The sequence below is a fragment of the Microcebus murinus genome, chromosome 2, assembly GCF_040939455.1.
Source record: "Microcebus murinus isolate Inina chromosome 2, M.murinus_Inina_mat1.0, whole genome shotgun sequence".
In the NCBI taxonomy this organism is placed as follows: domain Eukaryota; kingdom Metazoa; phylum Chordata; class Mammalia; order Primates; family Cheirogaleidae; genus Microcebus; species Microcebus murinus.
In genome coordinates, this window is record NC_134105.1 from 21,635,273 (window position 1) to 21,659,615 (window position 24,343).

The following is a 24,343-nucleotide window of genomic DNA, read 5'->3' on the forward strand; positions in this document are numbered from 1 at the left end:
TAATTTTATTCATATTTCTCTACTAGGCATCATCACAACCTGACTTCTATTAATGCTTAAAATTTTTATCCTATTGTGGCAAATGGTTACTACTAAAAACACATTTCCATAGTAATGGTCTCAAAAACTATCTTTTGGCCGGGCGAGGTGGCTCACGCCTGTAATCCTAGCACTTTGGGAGGCCGAGGCGGGCGGATTGCTCAAGGTCAGGAGTTCGAAACCAGCCTGAGCAAGACCCCATCTCTACCAAAAAATAGAAATAAATTAATTGACCAACTAAAAATATATATAGAAAAAATTAGCTGGGCATGGTGGCGCATGCCTGTAGTCCCAGCTACTCGGGAGGCTGAGGCAGTAGGATCGCTGAGCCCCGGAGATTGAGGTTGCTGTGAGCCAGGCTGACGCCACGGCACTCACTCTAGCCTGGGCAACAAAGTGAGACTCTGTCTCAAAAAAAAAAAAAAAAAAAAAAAACTATCTTTTGACTGAAATCTAATATACTCCTTTTTAGAAAAGTTTAATTTGTTGTATAATTATAATTATTCATTACACGAATTAGCAAATTTTTTAAAAGATTTTCCTGCGTTATTAGGCACTGTTAACAGCTGTATCTAATACCTTTAAATAACCTGCCCCCACTAAGGATGAAACCACACAATCACTAAAGACTGGTCAATCTTCTGCCCCACATGTAAAAAAACAACATTGCTTTTCTGGGCATTGAAAAATTAAAAGTTTCAGCATCTGACGTATAATGTACACAAAAATACTACTTGCACACATCCTGAAACGCACAGCCTGCACTAGCTAGTACTGGATATAACAAAAAGATAGTAAACGACATTCTTTGCCCGGAAAGAACTTAAAAGATTAAAAACAAAAACCAGGAATCAAACTGATACGGTTACAAGGTGTTTTTTATTTGTTTATTTATTTTTATTTTTTTTTTTTGAGACAGAGTCTCGCTTTGTTGCCCAGGCTAGAGTGAGTGCCTCCGCCCGCCTCGGCCTCCCAGAGTGCTAGGATTACAGGCGTGAGCCACCGCGCCCGGCCAGTTATTTTATTTATTTTAGTAGAAATGGGGCCTCGCTTAGTTGCCCAGGCTGGTCTCGAACTCTTGGTCTCAAGCAATCATCCCTCTTCTACCTCCCACCTCCCAAAGTGCTGAGATTACAGGTATGGCTTGTTACCACATATTTTAAGATAGGGATACTGCTTAATAGCATGGTCCAGACTGTTAAACTTCACAAACTGCTACGGATGAAGAAAGAACAGTAATGAACCTGGGACGGGGCTAGTCAAGAGTGCCTTAAAGGAGGGGGCAAAATTTAGAGTGGGCAAGACAATGCAAAGGACCTTCTACAATGAACAAAAGTAAAACTGGAAAGCAGGTGGAGCAGGTGCCCACCTGGAGGACTGGCCATCAACCAGTCCATCACCCAGGGCAGCAGAAGACAGTAAAAAAAACACAACTAAACTAGTGCTAGTTGCCAGTGCAGGTATCTGGAGCACTGGGGAGTTGAGCTCTAGTCCAACAGGCAGCAACAAGGAGTATCACCGTAAAATTCCTTTTTAAAAGATTATCTGATGGTCCTCCACAAAATGGGGTGAGGGAAAGCAATGGATACTGAAAGTCTAAGCAAAGAGGCCACAGCAATAATCAAAGCATGAAATGGTAAGAGAAGGGACCTATGGAAGTGGAGGCAAGGATGGAACTGCAGCTTAGATGACTCACTCAGCTTTCACGGCATGTTTAAAAAAAAAACCTATATAATTTCAAAAATTAAGAGTCATAGCTCATTATGATGATTCAAGAATGAAGTCATTAAGTATACATAAGCCAGTCTATCACTGAAGTTCTTTTAATTAGGAATCTATTCTGCAGAGTCAGCTGAGTGCAAAAGCTACATCAAAATGGATCCAGGTATGTAAGAGTATGGTATTGTAAGTTTAAGTTTTATAAACCAAAGGGTAATAAGCTTGCCCTGAAAATCCATTGTGGGTTGCTGGGGAACAGTAAGAGCAAAAAGAGCAATCAAGTAAATAGAGATAAGAATTTGACAGCTCTTAAATTACAGGACAACCACAAATTAGTAGAGTTGCAAACACTGAGCTCTTCAAGTTGATGACTACTGTTAAACTCCAAAATGCACGGGTTTCCTATGTTCTTTACACAACAAAACACAACCACTGTTAACAACCTCATCCTCAAAAGCAACCACATAAAAGACACTGTTCATATTTTCATAAAACAAGTCCTTCGAAAAAAATTCAGAAATACTATTAGCACCCCAAACTCCATGTTATTTTGTCATAAATTAGCCTGAGGAAGCTCTACCCTGATCCTTTCTTCACTGCACATCCCCTCCTGAGTTTGAAATTAAAGCTTTCTTTATACGTTTCCATTTCAAGTTATTGGGACAGAGCCAAATAAACAACTTTATTATCTTCATAAAACCTGACAGATTGACAAGGTTGTTCAAAAATGATGAAATGCCTGGGGTGAACCAGGCTTTTCTATAATACGTTTCACCTATTCATAATAGGTCTATACTTTAATAATTACATAAATGATTCTTACAACAGTACCTGAGAGCCCAGTGTGTGAAAGATAAGCCCCCAAATCACTTAGGAAACTGTAAAGGTCACGAATAAAACTGTGAAAGTATCTAGATTGGTCATGACCGACCCCCTTACATCCCCTAAGCAGGAAGCAAAAAGCTCAACTGAGAGAAGAATACTTCACCCCAAGATGGGACCAAACATTCTCTAATCCATCCACACGGTCAGCCTCAGGGTATTTTTAATTATTGAATTGACAAGACCAGGATCTCAGTATGGATAAGTTCCCTTTTTCCTTCGTTCCAGGAAATGAGTATTCGTAGATATGGCTGCTACATATACAGGGAATATCAATACAGACAATAAACTACTTTCTTTCTCTACATGCTTTGCTATAGTGAGAACCACAGCATACATTAATCAAAATACAATGAATTAGCTTTGATGTTCTGGTTCCTTATCACCGAAGTTACAGTAAACAAGAAGGAATTACACACAATATAGTTTTAATACAAGTTTGAGCAAGCAATATAACAAATGTAAATCTAGTTTTCTAAACATGTCTGGTTGTGTATATATGAGGATATGTTTCCATGCCCCAGCATCATATTGATCTGGTTACAACTATATTAAACAAAAGATCCATTATAACAAATGCCTTTATGTCAAATTCAACTTGTATAATAATATAGCATTGCTAATTTATTATTCAGCTTATATACTTAATGCTCATAAAAATTAACTAATGAATAGCTCAAAAGGTACTTATTTGCAGAAAGGCTGAATAAATGCTTTCAATATTTATCCTCTCCTCCATACCCCCACATCCCTAAATGTGGAAAAGTCATCCGAACAGAAAATACAACCAATATTTTCAAATACAACCCTGTCTCTTGGGTGACAGGGATACCAACTTCTGGTGTAAAAGTCAAAGCAAAGAGGAACCCATGCTTAGAAAAGAAATATTTACTATTACATGATTCTTTCAACACAATATATTAAGCAGCTACTATTTATAAAGCACATTGTTAGCTGAAGGCCCTGACCTCAACAAACTTGTGTATAAGGAAACAGAAAACATCACTATATGCACAAATCATTACATACAGAATAAATTTGGGCCATAAGAATTACACAAATCACTTACTACTTGAATTCCTCTCCATAGCTTCTAGTTGGAGAGAACACAAAAAAGCTTTAACAGAGGATTTGATATCTGAAGCTGGATTTTGAATGAGTGGACCCTAAACATGCAGAAACAAACAGTAGAAAAACTCAGGATTTGGAGTGAAAGCTCTGGATTCAAACAGCTGGCTCATGACAGTATTAACCTCTCTAATGCTTGCTTATCTCATCTGTAAAAGATATTGCAGGACCACTATGAAAATTATAATCATAGGAAGTGATTACCAGAGTAACTAGGAAGACTGTATATGCTCAATATTTTCTAGCTATTATTTCTGAGACTAATAAAATAGAATTTAAAGTTAATCCATGTCTTGACATTTGTAACCTTAGCTGTAGTCACTTAACCTTAGGGCTCATTTTCCTCACCTAAAAAAAATATGGGAATAATATCTCTCAAAAACCTGTTAGGAAAGTCATGTAGATAATACTGTCAATGATATCATAGATAATGATATTGAAAGGTATTGATGTTCACTGTAGTTATTTAGTTGGTTTATGCTCAGTAAAGCACTCTGATGTGAATGAAAAATAACATTTTAGCCAAAGGAGAATGATGAAAGGGAAGAAAGTAAAACAGATTAAGAAGTGTGTTGGATCAGCTAGAGTATGTTTTGCTGCATTCAAATGTTCCAAGATAGCTCAACATAAAGAGTAGTAGGTCTACCTAGTCTTCCCAGTGCAGGCTAGAAGACAGATATTGGAATGAGCGGGGTTACACACAGGTCTCAAAGTGACAAGATAAAACTGGGAACCAGATTCCAAATGTCAAATGTACCCACATCTCCAAGGTTAGAAGTTACCTTCTCTTATTTTGTTCCTCCAAATCCTAAAATTATTAAGAGGTCCCAGGAACTTCCCCAAACAATATGCATGAAAAGGTCATATGTCCTCTAACACAGAGTCAGTCATCAACCTAATACAAGTAAGCCATTATTTAGATCTTGTTCCTCCAGGCCACTTGGCCTGGCTAGCTTTGTTTTCTCTAAAGCAAACATTTCATTTTAAGAACAAGATCTCATCCTTTGCTCTGAACTATCAGGGAGGTAAAAGAAAAGAAGTAAAAGCTAATAAGAAAATTATAATTATGATTTAAATAAAAAAAAAAGAACAAGCTGTCAAAAATGTCCAACAATCATAAAGTTAATAGAACTAGGCACCTTTTACCATTTCTATCTGTACTCAAAATCTACATTTTGTGGGGAAAAAAAAAGCATTAGTTATACTACTTGGTCAGATATTTTTATATTATTATACCTTAAAGCATTACTAATTTTTCTTCCCCTCTCCAAGAAAAGACAAATGATTTTGCTGGCAGACAATGCGTCTCCTTTCCAAAACTCAATCCATCTTGGAGTCAACTGATCTACTTTTATGTGACTCTAATTGCAAAGAATTACCAGTGTAAGGTGCCCTTTCAGGGTTGTGGATTCTAGAAGAAATTTTAGCTACCAAATGCCTCCAATTCTATGAGACACTGTTTGCCACAATGGAAAGATGTGGAAAAGAATTTAACAGATGTGGCCTCCACGTTAGGCTCCCACTTGCCCTAATTCCAGAATTACCATCCCATGAACTCTGATGGACATTTTAGTGCCATAAACAGCTACAGACAGGTGGATCAGTCATTTTACAGAACCCAATGGAAAGTTACAAAATCTCTAAATTACAAAGTTCAGAAGTCAATCTAAAATGACCCTTAGATGCACTCTGGTATATCCTAAAAAAGCCAGAACTATTCCTATTTTCAAAGATAAAGAAATAAGGGCAGACTCCAAGAACCTTAGACCTGAAGAGGATCTGGGAAACCATCCAGTCCAACATCTTTATCTTACTGGTGGAAAAAAGCAAAGTCCAAAGAAGATGAATGTTTGAACCAAGGTTAGAAGGTATGGATGGCTTCAGGGTTCTGATCCAGTACCATCCCAACAAGTTTTACTTTTCTTTGGGTTAACAGCCAAATCATCATTAAATTCCTCCCTTTACAGGCCATTTTACCATCTCACAAGTGTGGACAGAATTCCTACATAATGTCTAATGAGAATCGGCAGCTATAATTTAAATATATCTCACCTTATTCTACTACTTCCTGTAAACAGGGTAGGATTATCACTCCATATACAGAACACTTTCTAGATTTCCTTCATCAGGTTTACAAACTTACCTATTATCAAGGGGTTTTCTATGCTTCAGTTTTCTAAGACAAATATGCAGGACCACATATCTAAATGCATTCCACTTATTTCAGAAACAGGAAAGTATTCACTACTACCTTAACCTCCCTGGGTAGTTGCCAAGTTTACTACTACATGTAAAACATTAAGGAATCTTCAGAAGAAAAATGTTCCCTGATTTTTAAAAGTCAGAAAACCAATTATGCAGAATAAGGTGCATTTCTGCCAAAGGCTCTCAAAGAACTTTCAATTAAAACTTCTCTGCTTTTTAAAAAGTCCAACTTTTATAGGACATGGACAGTAACAGTGCTGCCCTCCTATAGGTGGAGCAAATAAGTCATGCAAGATCATAAATCAAACCGGTATAGAAACAGAGGCCAGAAACCCAAGAATCAATGAGCCTCCCTCGATACCCTCTTGAATACTCAACTAACAGATTAATCTTTTCATATGTAAATAAAAGCTGCTAAATTATGTGCCTTTAAACTTTTCAGGACTATTAGATGGAATAAAGGGGGCTAGCAAGGAAAGCAGATAAAATATTTTAAAATAATTTGTGGCCCTAATCCTAAAACATTTTCCTGTCTTCTTTTTATGAACAGAAGTGACATAAAGCATTTGTACTGTGAGTCCTTCAGCTATTAACAGCTGCACTTCAGACAACCAGCAAGGTTTGAGTGACGTTTTAAGTAGCCACTTTTTAGGAAGATGTCTACTAAGAAATGCTCTAAATCTTTCAAAGTGACACCAAAAGTCCGATAGTGGATTTGAAGAAAAAAATGTGGTAAGAGCCAAGCAGCATAAACTACTAGAAATCAATTACTTTGAATGGAACCAATTCTGAAGATTCACACATTCTCACACATAAGTATTGTTTATGCTCATGAGGATTCATGTGTGTGTACACACAAAAACATATAAAATAACTGCAACAAAAATATGCTGTTCCTGGCTTAAAGTCGTGCAATTTACTTGACCTTTTAGTGTTTACATGGGTAATTACTATATTTAAGCACACTCCCTCTCAGAGATGCTTTATTGTTAAAAAGGAAGGAAATTTATTAATCAGACGCTGTGCTTTTTTTACTTTATTATAAAAGTTTATTTTCATTTTGCGCTGTTCTCCCGTTGCTACTAAAAAACATACTACCAACCTACACCTATCCAAATCCCAACTAGACTAGAAGATGTTTCTCAGTGTGTACACCCCCTCCATTAATCTCCAACTAGTCCTGCCAATAATGATTCTTCCTTCTCTAAACTTCAACCATATAGAGCAAAAAACTGTTTACTCTGTTTTCATGTGTATAGTTATTGTTTCCTCGCCTAGTTCCTTGAGTACAGACACCTTACTCCATACTTGGGTTTGTCTCGTCATGTCTAGACACTGGGTTATACTTTTAAAAAATAACTTCAGTAAATGTTCTATATTTTGGAAGAGGGTATTATAAGGCATATTTTTAATCCTCCCCTAAAATATTGATTTTTATAAAGCTTACTAAAATGCAGTGGTTTACCTCTCAATTATTTTACAAGTACTGGCTTAATTTACTCTCTTTTTTTTGAGACAGGGTCTTGTTCCTGTTGCCTGGGTTAGAGTATAGTGGCATCATCATAATACATCACAGCCTCAAACTCCTGGGCTCAAGCAATCCTCTTGCCTCAGTCTCCCTAGTAGCTGGGACTATAGGTGTGCACCACCACACTCAATCAATTTTTCTATTTTTATTTTTGCAGAGAGGGTCCAGCTATGTTGAACAGACTAGTTTCAAACTCCTGGCCTCAAGTGATCCTCCCATTTTGGCCTCCCAAAGTGCTAGGATTACAGGCATGAGCCACCAAGCCTGGCCATTTACTCTAAATTAAGGGCACATGCTTTGCAGTTAGAGGAAGCCAGGTCAGAATTTCATCACTTACTATGTGTTATCGGGGCAAATTAATTCATCTCCCTCAGACTTGTTCCTTATCTGGATAAAAGAACTGTACTCATAGAGTTATTGATGAGATAATGCATACACAAACCTCTTACAATCTGCCTAATAAGTGGTCAACAAATGGTAGCTGTTATTGTTACTTTGTGAATAATAGGGAAAGGAGGAAGAGTAACAGAGCATTAGTGCTGGAATATACTTTGATTCATTATTAATATATGCCTATATCCATGCCTGAAGAATTATATACATATACCAAAAAACGGCATTTCTGGGAGAAAAAATGATACAGAATTTAACACTGTCAACTTGTCACTAAATAAAACTTACCCTCTATTTAAATTCTGTTCACTACTTGATTAAAATTAAGCATTTAGCAATTATAGGGCATTACTGATATGTTATATCATTAATTAAAAAAAAAACCCTGGAACTGGATTTTTGGTGGAGTAGATCAGGGTGGAATCACAGCAGGGGAAGAAGACAAATTTAGTTTCTCCTTCTATACTTAATATCTTACAAATCTGTTAACTTTCTGTTCGAACTGTGCTCCAAAAATTAAGTGACAAAGTCTTTTATACAATAACCATATAGGGTTTATTGATGTGCACTGTTTCAACATTAGGCAGGCACAGGAAACACAAGGACATTTATCTACCAGTCATCTCCTAAAGCTCAAGGGGGTAAACAAAAACAGGTCAAAAACCCATGAACCCAAGATGATAGGACACTGGATTCTGTGACCACAAGATGATGCAGAAAAGTTGGAAATAAAATCTTTTAACAAAGGAAGCAAGAAGCTCAGGACCCAAACACAAAGATTTTAACTATTCAATGTCTAACCACAAAGACTGCAATCAATATTTGTTATAAATTCTGAAGAGAAATTATCTTAAATTTCAAATCCTCAGAACCTAGCACAGTGCCTAGATAAAATATCTGCTAAATCAAAGAACAAATGTATCTAGTAAATGGTATCAATGAGAAATATAGAATATAGCAATTCTTCCTCTTTTAAAACATTAAAGTAGACGTGGGAGCTGTTAAATAACAGATATACAAAAAATAAAACATTAGAGAAAACCTAAGGTTACTCTCCAGAATGAGAGTGCCTGAACCAAATGCCCCCCCCCCCATTTGTGAGCCTGTGACATTTTAAGGAATTAATTCAAACTGTGTATTCTACCTCTGGCATCAATACATGCTTATTGTCAACAACTAGAATCACCAGAAGGTGCCTATACTTTAGCTATCGATACTCCCATTTCTTTTTAGAATTATAGTAACCCTCCCTAGGAATATAATGAATAAAAGTATATTTTATTTTTGTAAATTTTAAACATTACAAACAAAGTTTATGTCTGAATTGTCCCTTTGGGATGATGGTTCAGGTCTCTATCTCCATAAAAAAATTATTTCACCAGAAACCTAACAATCTCCCCTTCACAATGGAATGCTAAACAATTTCCTCAAAAAAAGCACTATTCTAAAAATAGATTATCTACATACTCTGGTTACCAGGAATCTAAGAGTTCTTTTCCACTGCAAAAGAACCTAGCCATTGGAAAATGAGGCAAAAGCGAAAACATTTGATGCACATAAAATTAAAATTTCTTAAAATTTAAATGTCTCAATTAATATCTGACTTATTAATATTTAATAATTTGTATTCATATTTTGCTTTCTTTCTTTTTTGTTTTAGACACTGGGCTATGGTTAACATTCTTCTTATAATGATATAGTTTTGGCAAAATTCTCCAGCATCCCATTCCTATTATGAGGATGGCAACAAGGAAGAGCAAGCACGTACTTCTGGAGACTAGATTCAGACACACTTGATGAAAGACAACTCCAATCTTCCCTTAAAAACAGACCCACTTTTCTGAAACACCAGTTCACTTACCTCGCCCATCGCTCTTCCCTCCAGAGCAAGTGCTTGAAAATCATGATTCAGCTCATCCATAGAACGTACCTATTGTTCAAAATAGAGAAGGGAAAAGCTTCAAGTCAGCATCGTGAATTTTACATACACACTACAAACAACTGAAAAACTTTTCTATGTTTACTTTCAGATATTGACAAGGAAAACACCAATAATCAAGTGACTGAGATTAAACATTCACTTACCTTTGACCGTCAGGGTTCAGCAATGACCCCTGCTTTCTCCCCCTCATTCCCTTTTATTTTCAAAACATGAAAAACATAAAATCCAGAAAAAGAAAAAGCAAATTCCATCACCTGAGAATTGTGTTAGCTATTTTCATACAATTTAATTTAGTAAATAAAGACCAACAAGCTGAAGAGCAATGATGTTTTAGAGATGATTATGTGAACTAAACTTGACTAAGGAGTCAAAAGATCACAGTGTTCCTTCCCAACTGTGAATAGTTAGTTAAGTGTAAGTTACAGAACTCGTTTGATCCAATCCACTATTTCTTTAGTAAACCTCAGCGAAGCATACTGCAAACCATATAACGCAGTGTCCCAACACTTCTCCATGTTGGAAGATCCCTGTAGGCTCCTTGAACCTCAAAACCAGAGGAAAAAAATAGCATACTATCAGCACCTAAGTGGACACATAGGTACCACAGTAATAGGGTATTGGGCAGGTGGGAGGAGGGAGGGGGGCGGGTATATACATATACATAATGAGTTAGATGTGCACCATCTGGGGGATGGTCATGATGGAGACTCAGACTTTTGGGGGGAGGGGGGAAATGAGCATTTATTGAAACCTTAAAATCTGTACCCCCATAATATGCCGAAATAAAAAAAAAAAAATAGCATACTATCACAAGATTCCCTCCAAATCTTACTTATTAAATGTACTCCTACCCACAGCATAACAATCTCTTTAGGCTTCAATTTACTCATTTCCAAAATCATTACTACAGGGCAATATCAACATCAAAGACCAAGTGTGAAACAGATTGTTCAAAATAGTTATAATTAAAAAAACCGGCCGGGCGTGGTGGCTCACGCCTGTAATCCTAGCACTTTGGGAGGCCGAGGCGGGCGGATTGCTCAAGGTCAGGAGTTCGAAACCAGCCTGAGCGAAACCCCGTCTCTACCAAAAATAGAAATAAATTAATTGACCAACTAAAAATATATATAGAAAAAATTAGCCGGGCATGGTGGCTCATGCCTGTAGTCCCAGCTACTCGGGAGGCTGAGGCAGTAGGATCGCTGAGCCCCGGAGATTGAGGTTGCTGTGAGCCAGGCTGACGCCACGGCACTCACTCTAGCCTGGGCAACAAAGTGAGACTCTGTCTCCAAAAAAACAAAAAAAAAAAAAAAAAAAAAACCTTTGTTGTCCACTAGTCTACTGGTCTTCTCAGGAACAGCAAGCCATCTCTGCTGCCTGAGACTAGAGTCCCTGCTCATCCCTAGGCAAGGGCTTCAAGAGTACAGCCCCCCAGCCAGTGTAGTGGCATGCCTATTGTCCACTACAAAGGACGCAGAGGTGAAAAGACTCCTTGAGCCCAGGAGTTGGAAACTAGCCCAGCAGTATGGCAAAACCACCTCAAAAAAAAAAAAAAAAAAATAGTTCCTCATTTATTAAAGAGGATATCTCTTCTGCCTACCTGAAAAAGACTGATTACCTGAAGCAGTGGTCTCTCAAACCCACTCCATCACCACACCATTACCTCCCAATGTTGGTGGTATAATTTCTAGCAGTGGGTAAATGCAAAGAAAGTCAAGTTAGGGCCAAGAAACAGGAAGGAAGAGTATGGTGAGCATGAACCAGAATACAGTTAAGAGAATCAATTTAAGAATTTTATTAACATGCTACCTATATCACCCAAGAATCTTAATGCACCCAAACTAACACTACTTAAAAATAGTTGCATTATTGTTTTAAATCAATACTTTTGAAACTTAGAACTTAAACTATGCAACAAATAACACACACTGTCACTAAAAGACACAGGTTTGGAATGCTTGCTAAAAATAGAAATTTATAGAATGCTAAATGAAGCTAAAATTCAGTTATAATAGCACAAAGAGACAGAGGCAAGGCTTGTTATTGAGCTGTAACAATTTCAAAAGGTCTTGAAATAGGAGCTATGATCACCCTGCAAGGTGTTTATATCACTTAGGTTAGCACACTGAATAGGCTCCTAAACTGTACACAGTAAAAACAAAGCAGAGGAGGGAAGATGAGGACAAGATGTTAGCTGGAAATTCTAACAAATGTTATATGAAATGATTCTGAACCTTCAAGCAAGCATTAACACCTACAAAGCATGTAAACCAAATGCACAAAGCTCTGTTTCTAGCTTTTTCTGTAGAATCTAATCATACATTTAATTTGAGGTACACATTTCTTGGAAATCCAAAAATCTACAAATATTTTAACAATGAATATTGGAAATTCTATTCGTATTTCCCAAGGAAACTAAGAGGAGTAAGGGAAGGCAAAGAACATGCATTACACATGTTCATGTAATCATCACAACAATCTCATGGTAATTATTCCCATTTAAGAGATTAGAAAATTGACCCTCAGAGAAATCATTTCCCCAACCATTCTTAAGTAGGAAAGAGCACAGGAAGAAACCGAGGCTCAGAACACTTAAATGGCATTGCCAGGATCTTAATTCAAGTCTTCCAATTTAAAGTCCAATGCCCTTTCTGTATCTCCAAGCTACATCAAGGCAGCCACAGAAGTTTCTACACCAGTATTCTACTCTATTAAGGATATAACTCTGGGAGGCCGAGGCCAGCAGATCGCCCAAGGTCAGGAGTTCAAAACCAGCCTGAGCAAGAGCGAGACCCCGTCTCTACTATAAATAGAAAGAAATTAATTGGCCAACTTATATATATAGAAAAAAATTAGCCGGGCATGGTGGCACATGCCTGTAGTCCCAGCTACTAAGGAGGCTGAGGCAGAAGGATTGCTTGAGCCCAGGAGTTTAAGGTTGTTGTGAGCTAGGCTGACGCCACGGCACTCACTCTAGCCTGGGCAACAAAGCGAGACTCTGTCTCAAAAAAAAAAAAAAAGATATAGATAAAAACTTTCTGCTGTGGACTTTGATAAGTGGGCTATCTTGATCTTCTTGCTTTTCCTTTCCACTGTCTCCTCCCCTGCCTTCAAAACTGCCCTTGTAGCTTTTTCAATTCCTTTCTACACTATCCTCTCACCATTATTCCCTCTCTCTTACCACTTATTTGCACTCTCTCTCTCTCTTAGGTCTCCTCTCTCCCTGTGTTTTCCTCTCTCCTCACCCATTACAGCATTCCATCTTTCAGGGTGTCTCCTTCTGCCTCACCTATACAGAAACCAAACTCTTCCCCTATCCCTTGATACCACCCTCCTACCTCATATAGTCAACTGTTGGGACAGGAGCCTCACTTTCTGAAGTTTTCTTTGCTAGTCCAGAAAATCCATTTTAAACTCTTCACCCATAGTTGACTAATTCAGATAAACCAAGTGATTCTCACAAAAGTGTTTTTAACTAGTCAGGAACTTGTGTGTTTATAATATGAGCTGTATGGTCATTGACACCAAGCAGATGCTCAAGACAAAACTCTTCCCATGACACAAAACTAATAGTCAGAAAAAGATGCTCAGAAATCAAGAGAAATCAAAGAATGAAGAAAGACGACTGTAATAAATATTTTAGCCTGGTAACAAAAAGGCTAAATCTTCCATCATAAAGAAGAAAAGCTGCCTGTCAATTATAATCAGAATAAATGCTCTTATCAAGGTAGAATAATCCTTTCTTCAAGTTCTTCTGCACTATCCCTCCCCTTTCTCTAGAAATCAATTTGAGTGGCAGGTTACGGTTTATTAGGTTATTAAGTATGGAACGTCCGACTTCCTTAAGTACTAAGTTTGACAGCTGTTATCTCTGACATTTCACTTTGACAAGTCTTTTTTTTTTATTGTGAAAGTACATCCTCATTCTTTCAAATGTACATTTTGGCTTGTGATTATCTTTCAAATTTTTTTTTAGAGCACTTTTTGTGAAACCATGGACAAGTCAAAAATTCATGTTATATGAGTTCAGTCATGGAACCAGTGCAATGCAGACAGCTCGAAAGACCAACACAGTGTTTCAGAAAATGTGAGTAATTTGCCAGTGATTTAGCTCAGTTAAAAAAAAAAAAAAAAAGAAAAAAGAAAATGTGAGTAATGAATGCACAGTACACGTTGATGGTTTGATTCGTTCTGTTCTGATGATTTTAATCTTGAAAATGAGCCGCATAGGCGACCTGAGACCAAGGTGGATAATGATGAGCTAAAAGTTGTAGTGGAAGCCAATCCAACTCAACCTACTTGAGAATTAGCAGCAAGATCTGATGTTACTATTCTAACAATATTGGACCATTTGAAACAAAACAGACAGGTAAAGAAGCTGGATAGATGGGTACTGCATGAATTAAAGAGAAATTGTATGGAAGCTTGCCTTTCTTTGCTGTCACAACATAAAGGCGAACCATTTCTACATTATATCGTTACCTGTGATGAAAAACGGAATCTTTAAAAAACACACTGAAGAATCGCAAGCGTTCAGCACAGTGGTTGGTTAAGGATGGAGTGCCAAAACACAGTCCAAAACTGAATATTCATCAAAAAAAAGCTAATAGGCCGGGCGCGGTGGCTCATGCTTGTAATCCTAGCACTCTGGGAGGCCGAGGTGGGCGGATTGCTCAAGGTCAGGAGTTCAAACCCAGCCTGAGCGAGACCCCGTCTCTACTATAAAAATAGAAAGAAATCAATTGGCCAACTAATATATATATATATAAAAAAAAATTAGCCAGGTATGGTGGCTCGTGCCTGTAGTCCCAGCTACTCGGGAGGCTGAGGCAGTAGGATTGCTTGAGCCCAGGAGTTTGAGGTTGCTATGAGCTAGGCTGATGCCATGGCACTCACTCTAGCCTAGGCAAGAAAGCGAGACTCTGTCTCAAAAAAAAAAAAAAATGCTAATGGTGTCTGTGTGGTGGTCCAGCTCTGGTATTATTCACTACAGCTTCATGAAACCTGGTCAACTGATTACAGCAGATGTCTACTGTAACCAATTGGACAAAATGATGAGGATACTTGCAATTAAGCAGCCAAGACTGGTCAATAGAGAGAGGCCAATCTTCCTGCAAGAACATATCAGAAAAAACAACGCTGCTCTAACTATAGAAGCTGGAATTGGAAACTCTCTGTCATCCACTGTATTCACCAGACCTTGTGCCAACTGACTACCACTTCTTCCAGACTTTGGACCACTTCTTGCAAGGAAAAATATTCAATTCTCAACAAGCTATGGAAAACACCTTTCATAATTTCATTGCCACCCGCTCTCCAGGCTTTTTCACGGCTGGAATAATAAACAAGCTACTGTTAAGATGGCAAAACTGTGTCAACAGTTTAGACACTTACTTTTATTAATTGTACTGCTTCTTGTTTGAGATATAATAAACTAAATTTTGATCCAAAATTACACATCTCATATTTAATGACCTAATAATTTCTCGTACTACTAATTCTTTCTTGCTTTTGCTATATCATCTCTAATACTCCCTTCCTTCCTTCAATTAATTCACTTCAACCTTTTCTATCTTCTTTTCTGTCACAAAACTATTTCCTACTTTTCTCTTTAGGACACTTGCCCATAATGTGTAACTCTCTTATCCCATCTAGGGCATTCTCTGCAGCTGCCCCTCCCCATAAAGACTTCTTCCACTCCCTTTACCAAACAGGCAAAGCAAGCTGACTTTAGTGCCTGACCTAACTCCACGTTCCTCTCTTTATCCATCCAAGGACATCATCAAACACATAACCTATGCTTCTGAAATTTCATTTCCAGATCCCAGAACTTTCTTTTTGTGAGTCTCAATGCCTATGTTCTTCTTCTAAACAGGGATCCTGCTCTAAGAACCATAATTTAGGCCAGGCACAGTGGCTCACGCCTATAATCCTAGCACTCTGGGAGGCCTAGGCAGGAGGACTGCTTGAGGCCAGAAGTTAGAGACTAATCTGAGCAAGAGCAAGACCCCATCTCTAGTAAAAATAGAAAAAATTAGTGGGATATGGTGACTCAAGCCTATAGTTCCAGCTAATCAGGAGACTGAGGCCGGAGGATAGCTAGAGCCCAGGAGTTTGAGGGTGCAGTGAGCTGTGATGATATTGCTGCACTCTATCCCAGGCAACAAAGCAACAACCTATCTCCCAAAAAAATCACAACAACAACAAATAAAAAACAGCCATAATTTTAGGCACATTAAATTAAATGGGTGCTCTACCCACAGCATGTTACAAAAACAAAACAGCCAGGCACAGTGGCACACACCTATAGTCCCAGCTACTTGAGAGGTTGAGTAGGGAGGATGCCTTGATCCTTCAACCCCATGAATTTGAGGCTACAGTGCACTATGGTCACACCCATAAACAGCTACTGCACTACAGTCTGGGCAACAGAGAGACTTTGTCTCTAAAAATAAATTTTAAAAAAATATATTAAACTATATTCCACATTTTGGAAAACTAAAACTTAAAGCCATCACTTTACAAATCATTCTATTAAGAATCATATTTTAGGCTGGTTGCAGTGGCTCCCACCTGTAATCCTAGCACTCTGGGGAAGCAGAGGTGGGTGGATTGTTCAAGGTCAGGAGTTTGAGACCAGCCTGAGCAAGACTGAGACCCCGTCTCTACTAAAAATAGAAAGAAATTAACTGGCCAACTAAAAATATATAGAAAAAATTAGCTGAGCATGGTGGCACATGCCTGTAGTCCCAACTATTCAGGAGGCTGACGCAGAAAGAATTACTTTTAGCACAGGAGAGTTTGAGGTTGCTGTGAGCGATTCTGACACCACGGCACTCTAGCCAGGGCAACAGAGTGAGACTGCCTCAAAAAAAAAAAAAGAATCATATTCTAAAAGTTCCTGCCCTATTCATCACTTCTTGGGAAGCCCTGGTTATCATATCCAATATCCCTTACACTAATCAGAATGGAAAGCCATATACTTAACTGTTTCCTCATCTGTAAAACTGAGTTAATATCAGCTATTTTACAAGTTTGTTGTAATGATTTTTTTTAAAGAGATGAGGTTCTGTTCTGTCACTGTTTTAATGTTTAAATGAGACAAAATGTCCAATACTTAGTAGGCACTTAACCTTATCCACCTGACACATTGTTCTCTGTAAGTTATTAAAATATCTCCACACATTCAGCCCCTCTTCCCATACCCTGGGAGGCCAACTTTCAGTCATTCTTTGGGGGGGGGAGGAAAGGGCCAGGAAGCTCTCTGTAGGTCAGCATTTCCATAATCAATAGAAGTACTCCAGATCACTTGAACATCTAATTTACATTCTAAAATGTACCATTTCAATCTACATCCTTTATTTTTTTAAGAGATAGGATCTCACTCTCACCCAGGCTAGAGTGAAGTAGCTTGATCACAGCTCACTGTAGCCTCAAACTCCTGAACCCAAAGGATCCTCCTGCCTTAGCCCCTGAAGTAGCTAGAACTACAGGCACATGCCACCACCTTGAGCTAATTTTTTTTAATTATTTTTTGTTGGCCGGGCGTGGTGGCTCACGCCTGTAATCCTAGCACTCTGGGAGGCCGAGGTGGGCAGATTGCTTGAGGTCAGGAGTTCGAAACCAGCCTGAGCAAGAGCAAGACCCCGTCTCTACTATAAATAGAAAGAAATTAATTGGACAACTAATATACATAGAAAAAATTAGCCGGGCATGGTGGCACATGCCTGTAGTCCCAGCTACTCGGGAGGCTGAGGCAGGAGGATTGCATGAGCCCAAGAGTTTGAGGTTGCTGTGAGCTAGGCTGACGCCATGGCACTCACTGTAGCCTGGGCAGCAAAGCAAGACTCTGTCTCCAAAAAAAAAAAAAAAAAAAATTATTTTTTGTAGACACCAGATCTCCCTAGGTTGCCCAGGCTGGTCTCGAACTCCTGGCCTAAAGCAATCTTCCTGCCTCAGTCTCTGGGATTATAGGCATGAGCCACCATGCACAGCCTATATCCATTTTTTCATCACAATTCCCAGCCAAACCTTGAGTTCAGTTTGAAGAAACTTCTATTCTCCATTTTCATCTATTCAGAAACTTCCCTACCATCCCCAACTCTCCCTTAAAAAAAAAATGAAAAAAAAAAAACCACTGGCTCACACCCATGATCTTTTTAGTTCATTAAAAAAAAAAGGCCATCTTCTAAATCTCTTAATTCCTTGACTTCCATACCATCATTATGATCTCCAAATTCTCCTAGCTAGCTAGCTAGCTAGCTATTTATTTATTTATTTATGAGACATAGTTTCACTTTGTTGCCCAAACTAGAGTGAATGCTATGGCATCAACCTAGCTCACAGCAACCTCAAACTCCTGGACTCAAGCAATCCTCCTGCCTCAGCCTCCCGAGTAGCTGGGACTACAGGCATGCACCACCATGCCCAGCTAATTTTTTTCTATATATTTTTAGTCATCCAATTAATTTCTTTCTATTTTTAGTAGAGACGGGGTCTCCCTCTTGCTCAGGCTGGTTTTGAACTCCTGACCTTGAGCAATCCACCAGCCTCAGCCTCCCAGAGTGCTAGAATTACAGGCGTGAGTCACCCCTCCGGCCCTAGCTCTCTATTTAGATTGCTGCCTTTCTTTCTGCCAGCCTATACTTACAGATTGTAGTCAAGGAAATAAAGCACAACACTCTTAAACACAAAGGCATTCTGAATTGTAAGAAGTTAATGATCCAAATGGAAATATAGGCTATTTTATTAATTATAATTTATCAGTTTTTTAAGCAGATATTTATTATTGAACACTGATAATGTTCAATTGAGTGATAATGTTAATTTGAGTGATAACACTCAAACAGCAAAATAAAGCAAACACCATGACATGGTACACCATGCAGTCTAGAACAAAAACACTAAAAAAGCAGCAGCATTTGATAGCATTCTGGTTCAATTCTTGGCCTTGCTTTGCTTGCATTACTGTCCTTGGATTACTGTCCTTTAACTGCTCAGTGTGTCTTTACAGTGAATGACCCTTTACTTGAGCGAGGTTGACCAGTTCTCAGTTGCTTGTACAGAGGAACCAAACTCAGAACAATCTATCACTGAGTTGGGGTAGTCACTAAATCACACTGGAAATTTCTATTCTAAAACAAATTAGGGCCAGGCGCGGTGGCTCAAGCCTGTAATTATAGCTCTCTGGGAGGCCGAGGCGGGCAGATTGCTCGAGGCGGGCAGGAGTTCGAGGTCAGGAGTTCAAAACCAGCCTGAGCAAGAGTGAGACCCTGTCTCTACTATAAATAGAAAGAAATTAATTGGGCAACTAATATATATAGAAAAAATTAGCCGGGCATGGTGGTGCATGCCTGTAGTTCCAGGCATGCCTGTAGTCCCAGACTGAGGTAGAAGGATTGCTTGAGCCAATGAGTGTGAGATTGGTGTGAGCTAAGCTGACGCCATGGCACTCTAGCCCGGACAACAGATTGAGACTCTGTCTCAAAAAGTAAAAATAAGACAAATTAACCCAGAGCTATATATAATGTACTCAGAAAGCTAAAATTTGACAAATCAACAATTTTGGAACATTTTCTGTAACAGACATTTTGAGGCATCTCCCTAGAAAGGGCAACTTCATGGCTCCCACCACCTCTGGCCACAAAGATATTCTGACACCAAAAGTATTCCCCCTAAAATGACCAAACTTCGAGAACATGGTGAAAAATGATAAACAACTGAATCAGACTGGGCCAAATAGCTAAACTGAAATTTCCCAAAAGCTTGGCAGTTGTTGTACCTGTCATTCTGGGTCAAGTATAACCTGATAAATAAGCAAAAGGCAGCAGTCAACATATAGAAGAGAAAGAATGTGCTGAAAGAAGCATAGGCAAGAAGAGTTCTGTGCCCCTAAGAAACAGAAAGCCTCCCAGGGTACAGGAGACCCACGTATATATTTCCTGCTCCACATTTCAGAGACTCCCTGGTGTTCTTTCATTAAAGGCCCTGAATTTTTGCTAACTAGAGTAGATTTCTATACCTTGAGACTAAAACTGCTTTTGCTAGATTATTTCTTCATAAAGGTAGGTTTTCCATTTTCACACCTACTTTTGTTCTCTGGGAGGTTTTCTTGCACAAGCAAGCCTAGATCATGATGGCTCCATTTCACTAACAGAGATCTAGAACAATATAAGCAGAAGAGTTGGTGCCAACAATCATTATGGAAAGGAGATACCAGTGAGAAAAGGCCAGGCAAAGGCAGGAGTAACTTGAGCAATGAGAAAAGGAGGTGGAAATATGAGAATTAATCTAATTTGAAATTAACCAGTAAGGGGAAAAAAACCCTAATAAGTCTGTTCTACAACATCCTCTGTTCCAGGATATATCTGTATTGTTAACAATAATAACCATCAATTTTACTAAGACTTACTTTGTGGCAGGCCCTGTCCTATAAATACCTTACATGCTTTATCATCTCTTTTAATAGTCGTAACAATCCAAAAGTACAAATACTATTATCCTCATTTTGTAAGAACAGCAATTCCTTAAATATTCCTTAAATAAAATATATCAACATCCTTTTCTAATTACTGGAGGAAAAAACTGCTCTTGGCCAGGCACAGTGGCTCACGCCTGTAATCCTAACACTCTGGAAGGCTGAGGCAGGAGGATCACTCAAGGTCAGAAGTTCTGAAACAAGCCTGACCAAGAGTGAGGCCCCATCTATGCTAAAAATAGAAAGAAATTAATTGGCCGACTAAAATATATAGAGAGAAAAACTTAGCTGGGCATGGTGGCGCATGCCTGTAGTCCCAGTTACTTGGGAGGCTGAGACAGAAGGAACACTTGAGCCCAGGAGTCTGAGGTTGCTGTGAGCTAGGCTGACACCACGGCACTCTAGCCCGGGCAACACAGTGAGACTTTCTCAAAAAAAAACAAAAACAAAAACAAAAAAACCTGCTCTTTTGGCATTAATGGCTGCAAATCCTATTAAATGATCTTATTTATAAACATTCCCATTATTTATTTAATGTCAATAACAACACTAGACACCAGACACTGTACCGCAAAACAGACATTATTCCATTTAATATATGAGAAAACCAAAAGGTTTAGAGGAGTGATTTATCCAGAGTGATATAGCTGATAAAGATGAGAACTGGAATGCAAACTCAAGTCTCTATACTATTTCTCCCTATTCTCATCAAAGGCAATCAGCATATCTGGAGTTAAACAGTAGCAAGGGTTTACTATACTGTTTTTATTCTTACTTCTATGATACACACGGGTAAAAAATAAAGTCACCAAATAAGCCAGAATTAGGTTTAACTTCCATTTTTATTATTATTGTCATTAAAAATTGCTAGCACCTTTAGCAATTAAAGCAAATATTAAAGTTACAGATTATCTAATGCTTTGATGGAATTCTGCTAAGACAATTTACAGGTCCAACTGATGAAGGTTACTGCGAAAGTGCTACCAGACTACCAAAATATATATACACCTCTGTAAATGTCAGCACTTCTTAGACAATTCAGAAAGTGAAAAGAATATATTTTCAAAATCAGTTAATGTAGCCTATGATACTAACGACCTTTAAATATAAAGACCTCACAACTGTTGGTTCTGCCAGTGATTTTCTTAATTTTTACCAAACATGATCAAGCTGAAATCAAAAATGGGGGCAAGGCCATTTCACCAGGAGAGAGAGATTGCTGAATTGATATGCAAGAAATAAGGTAATGATAAATCTTATTTTTGTCAGTCTAGAAATTATTACTATCTGTAGCCATCTATCTGAATGACTTATTCTTGACACTTTTTTTTTCTAAGACAGAGTCTCACTCTGTCACCTGGGCTAGAGTGCCATGGTGTCAGCCTAGCTCACAGCAACCTCAAACTCGTGGGCTCAAGCAATTCTCCTGCCTTAGCCTCCTGAGTACCTGGGACTACAGGTGCTTGCCACCATTCCCATCTAATTTTTCTATTTTTAGTAGAGATGAGGGTCTTGCTCTTCCTCAAGCTGGTCTCAAACTCCTGAGTTCAAGTGATCCTCCCACAGTCCTGGGCTGAGGCCGGAGGATCACCTGAGCCCAGGAGTTTGAGGTTGCTGTGAGCTAGGCTGATGCCTTGGCACTCTAGCCAGGGCAACAGAGGGAAACTGTCGCCAAAAAAAAAAAAAAGAGAGAGAGAGAGAACTTTTGGATGCATGAACATTCTTGATCTGTCTTTTGCTTTTTCCAGATATCATCTCTTGAGATTGATATTTCAGAATGAAGCTTTTTTTTTCCTGCTAAGAAGACCCTTTTATGTTTTCTCTGTTGGCAAATAACCATTTTGGGATGTAAATATAGTCTTCTGTATAGTTGTATGAGAATCTCTTACATGTGTTTGGAATCTTTTTTTTTATTTTTTTGAGAGACAGGGTCTCGCTCCATTGCCTGGGTTAGAGTACGGTGGTGTCATCCTAGCTCACTGCACCTCAAGCAGTCCTACAGTCCCAATTAGCTAGGACTACAGGCACGTGGCACCACACCCAGCTGATTTTTTCTATTTTTAGTAGAGACAGGGTCTTTCTTACTCTTGCTCAGGCTGGGCTCAAGAGATCCTTCCGGGCGGGCATGGTGGCTCACACCTGTAATCCTAACACTCTGGGAGACCGAGGCAGGCAGACTGCTCGATGTCAGGAGTTCAAAACCAGCCTAAGCAAGAGCAAGACCCTGTCTCTACTATAAACAGAAAGAAATTAATTGGCCAACTAATATATATAGAAAAAATTAGCCAGGCATGTTGATGCATGCCTGTAGTCCCAGCTACTAGGGAGGCTGAGGCAGAAGGATCGCTTGAGCCCAGGAGTTGGAGGTTGCTGTGAGCTAGGCTGACGCCACAGAACTCACTCTAGCCTGGGCAACAAAGCAAGACTCTGTCTCAAAAAAAAAGAGATCTTTCTGCCTTGGCCTCCCAGATTGCTAGGGTTACAGGCGTGGGCCACCACACCCAGCCCATTCAAAAGTTATTAAATCAGATTCTGACAAATGTTAAGTATTAGGCTCCTTATAAAAAAAACGTTAAACTGACACATCTGCCATCACTGAAACAAGGAACAATCTTACTGGCAGAGTATAAGAATCTATGTAATGTAAAGGTTATAAATACTTGTCCACAAAAAAGGCACAGAATTAGCTTTTCCAATATTTTGCTAACATTAAATTTCTTGGGTTTCGTCATCCCTTGTACTTACTGATGAAAATGTAATAGGCATATAAGGATTATAAGAATTTATTCCATAAAACATTTATGAAATAAAATTTATGGGCCTCTACATATATTGATACCAATTTTCTACCAGTTATAAGACCCAAGCACCCTTCAGAGCTGTAGTAAGAGGAGGCTTCTGCACATAAGAGCAGACTACCTGTGCCTGACAGTGTCACAGCAGAGTTCCCAAGGGGACCAGGAAGTCCCAACCCCCCAACCCCAGGGCACATTAAAAAAAAAAAAATTAAGAAATGGGGAGAAGGCAGGATATCCAACAGTAAATAAAAAGACTGGATTATGACATATGCAGGGGCGGTTGCCACATGTACAGTATTGTGAAAAAGAATACACAGGATGAGCCTGTAATAGCCTTTACAATAGCTAGTACTTATTGACTACTTCCTAGATGTTGTGCATTATTTAATTCTGAAACTATGAGATAATTCCTAATTATCCTCCATTCTCCCCCTTCTTTAACAGAGGAGGAAACTGACATAGAGAAAGGTTAAATAACTTGTTCAAGGTTACACAGGTAGGCTGACTTGAGTCTGCCTCTTAACCAGTGTCCTGTATTAGGAATCAAAATATATTTGGGGTTATCCAACTACTTGGGTAATAAAAGGAAAAAAAAACCTCCATCCAGAGCCAACAAAGCTGCTCTAGATGAAAGCCTGATAGAAACCCAGAACTAGAGAAGGAGCTGTGCATATTACCCTGCCACTACGGCTGTATATCTGAAGATATAACAACAACCCACACAGCCCCATCTGTGGGCAAACATGAGGATTCTTCTCTGTTAATTCACGAATGCTCAAAAGGAAGTAAATCATCATGAGACTACAGGGAGAAAACTGCTTAACTAGGGAAAGGTAATCTCATCCTGAAGATCTAGAAGACCTCTGAATATTATTTACTATTGGAGGAGAAAATAATCATAGATACACAAACATAGACATGTTTAGAAAACTATTTGAAATCCTCAATAGGATGTAAGAGAGCTTCTCTGAGGCAGAAATAGAAAGCTATTAGCAAAAAAAAACAGGTTGAGACAAGCATTATTTTGTTTTAAAAATAAAGACTGGGCGGCCGGGCGCTGTGGCTCACGCCTGTAATCCTAGCTCTTGGGAGGCCGAGGCGGGCGGATTGCTCAAGGTCAGGAGTTCAAAACCAGCCTGAGCAAGAGCGAGACCCCGTCTCTACTATAAATAGAAAGAAATTAATTGGCCAATTGATATATATATAAAAAAAAAAAAAAATTAGCCGGGCAT

The 24,343-nt window shown here is 38.7% G+C and overlaps 1 protein-coding gene across 15 annotated transcripts in view; it reads right to left on the minus strand.

The window, feature by feature from the left end:
* Positions 1-24,343, minus strand: part of PUM1 (pumilio RNA binding family member 1) — a 137,771-nt gene that overhangs the window by 80,860 nt on the left and 32,568 nt on the right. For all 15 annotated transcript variants that reach the window (XM_075995966.1, XM_075995969.1, XM_075995967.1 and 12 more), the window contains one exon: positions 9,756-9,824. In XM_075995966.1, coding sequence (XP_075852081.1) covers positions 9,756-9,824 — 69 coding nt within the window. The remainder of the gene's footprint in view (positions 1-9,755; positions 9,825-24,343) is intronic.